We start from the raw sequence: 8,374 nt of genomic DNA, 5'->3' as shown, positions 1-8,374 counted from the left end.
AAATACCCTTATCCTTGGTGTCGCCCTGTTTTCATAATTACTTATCACACTAATTTCTCTGTATTACACAGTATACAGCCGTCATGAGCGTATCGAGGAAGAGATCGTTTTCAGTGATGAGGGGGGCAGCAGCTGAGCTATGCAAACAGCTTCACGGCCCAGAACTACCGCGCGCTCTCACCCAACGCTCACGCATGTTTGAGTCGACAGTAACATAAACGCAGCCACGTAATTACTTTTCGCATGCAATTAACCATCAAAGCAATTTCACATCCACGCAAGACACTGAATACCGCTCATTCGCACACCCGCATTAAAAAATCCAGCACTACCTGCCAGAACGCAATCTGTTTTCTGTTGTGTCAGCTGTAGCGAGAAACGTCACAGAGCTTGCAAAATAAATAGCCATTTTCGCTCGTCGTAGACTCGCCATTGTTCACGGCCAGTCCCAGTGTACGATTTCAATGCAAATGGCGTAACGGCGCGAGCGAAGAGAGGGGCGTTAGCGCGCATTTTCAATTACTTCTGTGCGAATATTATGCTAAATACATGTACGTACGTATTACGGTCTATTTGCTTTGGTCGTCGGAAAAGCGGTTGGTGATAATAATGCGACGTTTGTAATGGCGCTTCGTTCTCTTTTTGACATGTATTACTCGCTACTTTCTCAGGGTTTAATCGGCGTGGACAATCTATATAGGCGCTATAAGCGTAGATGAGATAGTGCTGCGGGCTTGATTGAAATACAATTACGTCTGAGAGAAATTTCATTTCTGAAAGCGAATCTTCTAAATTGCGTGTAACTTCGTTATTAGTTTCCGTGTCAATCCGTACGCGGCAGACCGTTGTAATAATTAATTTAATCTACTTGTGAGTGAAAATGAATTAGAAATATATATGGAGAGCATAATAAAATGAAAGCGATTAACTAACCCTGATTAAGGGTTAGTTAATTGTGCAAGAGGGATGATCGTGATTTGATGTACCATGTTTCGCGCTTAATTTTTTTCAAGAAGATGAGTAGGTACGTTTAATGTTTTATTTCTACCAAACCCACATCCGACGTTTCCCGGATACGTACATAGAAAAATGGATACCCGTATATTCAATATACACAGGTTCGTGATATTGTGTATAACGGTCAATCGAATAAAAAAAACCACCTCAGTCAGCTTTCTATATGCTGAGAAACGACCATATGCACCAGGGATCGATCGATTGTGTGTAATGCACTTTCCCCCAATCAACCCCGGCAAAGCTTTGTTACCTGGCCGCACGAGAAATGTCATTGACGGAGGAGAAAAATTCGGCCGATATAGTTATTGAGGCGTTGGCAGAGGTCACGCGACGAGTCTGAGTGACTTCGGTATAACGTGCCATTACCTGTTTTGGTTTTTGTGCATTTCCTACGTGAAGCGGAGGAGACGCGTTCGATTATACTTACTCTCGCTCTTTGTTTTGCAGGAGATCTTCCTGAAGCACCCAGCGATCGGCCGACACGGGTTATAGCGAAACCCGCGCAGCAGCGGCAACGGGAGACAGCGACGTGATGACGTCATGTGTTTGCCACCCACGCGCCAATTATTAGTGACATCAAAGGAGCGGACGAGATAGCGGACGAGGAGAAGGAATTGCTACCGGGTAGCAGATTAGTTTTGTAAATAAATATGTTATATATATAGTTATATATGTGATACTATATAGCTATATATATATAATTATATATATAGTACTATATAGTATATGCATTAGTGTTGTATTTGGCGTGTATACTGGGGATCCATGCAAATTAACAGTGATTGCGTGGCATCAATGCGGGTGGCGCCCCCGCACGGCTGTGGTATGTGCTGAGTTGTGGTGTGGGTGTATGCCCCCGGGCGTTGTTTCGTGGGAGAATGATTGGAAGCCGTGGACGGCCGGCGGGTTTGTTAGCGTCTGGCAGGTTCGTTTCATGGAGAAAGAGGTGAACATAAGTGCAATGCGCATCAGCCGTGTTGTAGTGGTGTGTGTGTGTGCGGCGCGTAATGAGCATGAAATAATGAATGCTCCCGCGTCGCCCCGAGCCTGCCATGCGGAATGTTTTGCGTGCCCCAAGAAAAAAAAAAAAACAAGGAAAAAAGACAAGTGGTTTTTATGATTGAGTGATGAAAGCGCCCAGGTTAATGCGCTCGCGTCTAGGTCTGTGCCGGCCCGCCGCACCTGTTGCAATATCGTCCGTTGCATGGTGCAATTAACGCCAGCGGCCATCCCCTGATTGATCACTTCGCTCAGCTATAATGGGGGTTTACTGAACGCATTAATACGTCATTGCACTACAATGCGCGCCGGCGAGAACACAATGCACTCGCGTAATGTTGGCCGTTGTGTGGGCGCGTGATTGCGGTCTGTAAGACGTGATCCGCCGTGTTTACGGGTTCAAAATATGGAACGGTATTGTGACGAAATTTCGCTTTCCCACCTCGATTCATGTGTGGCGTGTCGTATGCGTGCAGCTATAGCTGGTTCCTTCTTGAATTATAATTTCTGACGTGTAGCAGTCGTTACGTATTATACGATATACATTAGCTAATAAAAATAATAAAGGCTTGTTATGAATGTATTAGACATTACAACCAAATAATTATATTATAATAGTAAAATTTTGAATGCATTCAGCGCTCGTCATCCCGTTATGTTGTGTTCTTCGTGCACGGTAATGTGCATTCTGTATACTGTGTAGTGAAACATTGAGAACAGCTTACATATAGCAAGTATCACGTTTTTACCAGTGACGCTTCTAAAACACGCGCCGTCGAACTCATTATGCGTTGACACAACGTGCGTGCTTGGATTTGAGCCGAGCGATTCAAACGTGATCAGGCGATAGTATTTAGCGGATACTATAGTAATCTGTCAGTTGAGCGATTGTAGATCGACATTTTGCCTTGTCGTGGGAGTTTCGGCGTAACTGGAAATGCGTCTCGATCCGCAGGAATATAGCGGCTTTAATCAAAACGCTCGTCCAGCGAGTGAAATAAGGCTACACGCTAAAATGGGCGTGTTCAATAACTTCGCCGTAATCTGCGTTACGAGACGTGTTTTTGTGGCAGTGGGCGGTTCAACCTAGTAAGATAGTATCGCGCCGATAACGCAAGATAATCGGTATGTCCGAGGCACTGTAGAGTTTCCAGATAGAAATACCGTTTGTAGAATTCAGCATCTCGCGAATGGATATATAACTATAACTAATATATATATATCAGAAGTATGATAAATAGACTTACTTGCTGAATATATATAGTACTATATATATATATAATATATATATCGTATGTAATTGTTAGCGGATGGCATGAAAGTTCAAAATACTCGTTTCACGACATTTCAGCGACTGCCATAGTTCCACCTGAGAAATAGTAACGGGGAGCTTCTAGTTTGGTTAGAAATTTTTCTCGTCTCTTTTCTGTTCCCAGATAAGGATAGAAGAGCCGAGAGCCCAGTAGAGGAAGGAAGACAGAAGGGGAGGCGAGGCCGAGCGAACCGGCCAACAGAGTGAGAGAGAGGAGAGAAGCAGACGAGAGAGAGAGAGAGAGAGAGAGAGAGAGAGAGAGAGAGAGAGAGCGCGCGAGAGAGAGAGAGCGGTAGAGGTGGGGCGAGTGTATACTTATAGTACCTGCCTACGTTTAGCTGTATTACTGCTGTGCGCTCGCGGGCGAGCGTGCGTGTGTGTGTATGTGCGTGCGTGCGTGTGTTTGTGTGTGTTTGTTTGTATGCTTGTTTGTGTGCGTGCGTGCATGTATGTGTGTGTGTTTCTATGACCAACCATTCGTCTATACGTCTGCATAACGTATCGTACGGTCTCTTGATAGCACCGCATATTCCTTACTATTTTTTCCTAACCCGTTCTTCCTTTACTCGTAGTGTTCCGTCCGTCCTCGTGCTTTTCCTCCTGCAATGTCTGCTTTATTGTACGTTTTTTTTATTTACGTAAAATTGTTTGTTAAACGATTTTTCTCCTAGTTTTTGCGCCCTGAATATTCGTAATGCACTCTCGATTATTATTTTTTTCAAATTTCTTTTTTTGCAAAAGTGTATCTTTGCACGATGACATAAGCGTATTATTACACGTGGGTTATAGCCGAAGATGTCTAGCACAAAGAAAAGTCTCGATTCTGTCGCCGTTTGAGATATTTTATGGGAAATTTTTACAATTATTCAGACAAAATCCCTAACGCCGTTGGGTGTTTTCATTTGAATAAATTTCGCCAAGTGTATCACGTCTTTCTAATTCATGTAATGATGCTTATCGCACGCTATTAAATAGAGGCTGCATTAGCCAGTGTGAATCACTTGCGAAATTGCATTGTCGAAACACCTTCAATTTGTATAGAATCTCTTAGAATTAATAAGATCTTAATTGGTGTTTAAATTACTTAATATAGTTTCCAGAATAATTATGTTGTGAAATGGCTCTTCTGTTCGACAGATGAACTAGAGGGGTGGAGAATTTTTAATATAACATGTCCTTCGACGCCCTCCCCCACCCCCGCAACACCTACACGCCCTAATGAGTAGTAAGCCTGAAGATCAGAAATTATTTCTGAAAAATTAGGGAGGTATAATTACGTTTTGCTTGCCGGCTTGCATTCGTTACATATCATTAGGAAACCATAATCAATGTAGCGCAAAACAAACGAAAACCATGACTCTTTGACAACATGGTTTGAACAATCTAGGACTTTATTAATGGTCAGTAACACTCGCTTGATGGAATAAAACCAATTGCTCGTCTTTGTCAGGTTCCTGAGCTGAGCTAGATGCGTATACACACTCGTCCACCTCTCTCTTTCTCGTTCATCTCTTGTCAATCTCCCTCTTTCTCTGGGTGTGCTTGCCTAGGTATCTGAACACGTTATATCTATACGTGCGTCCCCGTATAGGTGAAACACCCCCTGATACCCACCACCACCTGCTCTCTCCTTGCACTACAGTTTGGTCGTACTAAGCCCATACGCGCGTACAAACCCCTAGGCTGTAGTACTACCCATCGTCGTACTTCCCGGGTTCTTCGCACCGCAAGTGCTGTCCGTGTATGAAATGTTGACAGTAAATATAAAGAGCCACTTATCTATCGTCAACATCTCAGTCAGCAACGATGTCGACGCAAGCATGTAGAATATTGATAAGCGCACGACGAGGACGTTTGTTATATATAATGATAAGCGCACGACGAGGACGTTTGCTATATATATTTAGATGCTGTTGCTGCATGTTGATCGGCATGCGCGCATGAAACGAAGCTTTCAACGGCGGCCGGCAATTACCTCTTCTATTTGTTCGCTGCTATAGGATGACCTTTTATGTCGACAGATTTACTAGTGCCAGCCAGCGCAGATCCATTTACGAGAAGCGAGATACAATTGCGTACGCACGAAGCGAGTATGCGTATGTCCCCGTGCATTTACGTGCCAATTTCCGTCGAACGTCGTATGTCGTTAATGCGTTGTGAAACGTAATGTTCGCTAATTGTTTATTGTTTTTATTATTTTGTTGTTGCTCGATTCCTGGTTAATTATCTAACGCGTCTTGGCGATATTAGTTTTTTTCACTTTGTTTTTTTTAACGTTTATTTTTATTATTTTTCTAACGGTAGAATACGGAGATTATATGAAACAGTAAATTGACTACGAAACATAAACATCACTATGACATCACGATAACGCGATATTTGTAATTAATTATAATATTTAATGATAAATAAATGATCGATCGGGAGATTTTGATCTTTTTTTTAAAATAAAAACAATTTTTTTCTGCTATGAACCGATTAGTGGTGATTCTGTTACGCGCTACCTTCCCACTTGTGCAGCGACCAGTGCTGCACAATATTAAAATTTGCTATATTGTTCACAGCATCTGCACGCTGCTGTGAAGTGTATGGTGGTAGCGAAGTATAGCGCTGTTAACGCGATATACGCGTAGACGTCCCTTTAAGTCGTATTGTAAGTAACATATATTTTAAATTTAATTAGGGTTAGAGTTAGGGTTAGGGTTAGGGCACTTTTTAGGGTTTTTGCATCATTCTTTAATATATCGTAAAATATATGTTAAAATTAGAAGTGCCTAGTAAACATATCCTACAACCCCAAACAGCCGGCTGCACCGCGTTGCCCGCGTCGCGCAAAAACGGATGGCGTATTTCGTGATTATGTGTTAAATTGCGCCTCGTTGCTTCGTTCTTGATCGCAATCCCCACCACCCGCTGCATCTACTGCACTGTTTTAAAACACATCTCGCCCACGCACAACACAACGCGGCGATGATACGTGGCCGACACACGACCGAGCTACTCGTCGTTATTCGACCAAGTTATCCATCCCTATATAATCGCCCGTGCGGCAACACTCGGCGGGTGGTCCCCGTCGTTCGCGTAGAGACGCGTATAGTAATCGGGTTGTTATTCAAATACACGCGCGTTGTCGAATGCTTCCTCGCGAAAGCATCTTCAGCTGGAACAACAACACTTCGGCCTCGTGAGGCAGCGCGACGGTATTCGCACGTCGTATCGCTTGGACGTAGTTTGCAGCACACACTACACTATCCCCACGCCACTTCGTCGTGTTGAGTTGGCCACGCGCTGAGCAATTCTCTGCGCATCGCTCACGATTTAATATGCAGATGTAGTTTCTACGTCATCGAACCTTTTCATCGTTGGCAAAACGGATCGTCGACGTGCTGTGACGGTGGGATTGGGGGAGTTTATGATCTAGTTATTAATGTTGAGTGTACTTTATCCTTCCCTGGCTCGCCTGTAGCCGGCTCGCATATATTTCATTGCATGAGGCGTGCGTGCACTCGAAGGAGCTGTGAGCTGTTTCGAAGTGCAAGTTTTTATATAGGGCTCTAGACAATAATTGTTGTTACTCAAGCAATAACGGTAGGTGACTAAACAGATTAAAAAGGGGGGGGGGAAGCACTAAATAGTTCTCGTAAATATGGCTTTAATATTGCTGAATGATATACATACTTCTTATATTTCTTCTTATATATATATATATATATATATATATATACTTCTTATATATACTTCTTTATAATATTATACTTCTTGTTATTGCAGCTCAGCTATTACTATTAGATAATAATTATGGGTTATAGTGTGTACGTGTCAGTTTCGGTGTCGTGATCTGTGGTGTGTGATGGATGTCGATGTGTGTCGTGTGTGTGTCGTGTGTGTGTGTCTGTGTGGCGTTTAGCGTCCGCGTCTGCTCCTGTCAGTGTCTTAGTCGCGTGCGTGGCATCACGCCGCGGCGGCGCTCGCCGCTCCTGGGTTGTGTGTGTGTGTGTGTGTGTGTGTGTGTGTGTGTATGACGCATGAGTAAGCGATAGGTCACAAACAATATATATGCATCGTTGGGTTTATCAAGAAAAGTTATAAAGTTTACATAAAGGTAAAGCCGCGGCTGAGCAATCGTACGGATGTTTGCAGGTCATTATGAATTGACGTTTAATCAATTGCTATAAATTATTGTATTAATTGGAATATTTGATATGCATAAACGCTCGTTTCTTAATAGTGATTCCTGAAGACTTCCTCTCTCGCTCTCCTCCTCTTCCCCTCTCTCGCCCTCCCCCCCTCTCTCTCTCTCTCTCTCTTTCTTTATTTCTATCACTCTCTCTCTTTTTCTCACTCACTCTTACTCTCTATCTCTCTCTCGGATTAACTTATTTAACCTTGTAGTTTGTTTATAGGGCCAACATACTCGCCCTGCAACCGCTGTGCGCTTTCGCACTAGACATGCATGTCGCAATCTCTTGCAAATATTAAGTAAGCGTTGCTCTATTTTATGCAGCTTTCCTTACAGGGGTTTCAGCGTGTTAAGTAGCTATACTGTTTCCTTAAAACCCTGCGCATGCACCGCCATCAGTAAGTCTTTCGATTACTGCGATCTAATGAGATTTGTGTGGGACGGTGGGTGAGATAAATATGTTAACATAATCTAGCTATAGCGTGTGGTTAGTATGGGAGCAGCACAGAGAAGTCTTCCCCGTAAGCCAGCCAGTACGGACGGGGGATAGAGTGGACAGCTCTTTCTTCTAGCAGAGCTTCGTAATCGATAGTGTATGTTGGCACCTGAACCGGATTAACTGAATCCGAGTTCGGTGTCAGGTATTGCGTAATAACGTGTGAGGATGCGCGTAACGTACTAACGTGCCGTCACGGCGCCTGCTGTTGTGCATGCATGTAACTTAACAATCATAAACGCGCGCGTGCGCACACACACACACACACACACACACACACACACACACACACACACACACACACACACACACACACACACACACACACACACACACACACACACACACACACACACACACACACAACAAA

The 8,374-nt window shown here is 43.5% G+C and overlaps 1 protein-coding gene across 1 annotated transcript in view; it reads left to right on the top strand.

The window, feature by feature from the left end:
- Nucleotides 1-1,679, top strand: part of LOC106810544 (charged multivesicular body protein 7-like) — an 18,836-nt gene extending 17,157 nt beyond the window's left edge. The window contains exon 9 of the mRNA XM_014813922.1: nt 1,465-1,679. Coding sequence (XP_014669408.1) covers nt 1,465-1,550 — 86 coding nt within the window. The 3' untranslated portion in view covers nt 1,551-1,679. The remainder of the gene's footprint in view (nt 1-1,464) is intronic.
- Nucleotides 1,680-8,374: the final 6,695 nt, after the last annotated feature.

Source organism: Priapulus caudatus, unplaced genomic scaffold (genome assembly GCF_000485595.1).
Source record: "Priapulus caudatus unplaced genomic scaffold, Priapulus_caudatus-5.0.1 Scaffold450, whole genome shotgun sequence".
In the NCBI taxonomy this organism is placed as follows: Eukaryota; Metazoa; Priapulida; class Priapulimorpha; order Priapulimorphida; family Priapulidae; genus Priapulus; species Priapulus caudatus.
The sequence above is the reverse complement of the archived record's forward strand: the minus strand, read 5'-3'. Positions and strand labels throughout refer to the sequence as shown.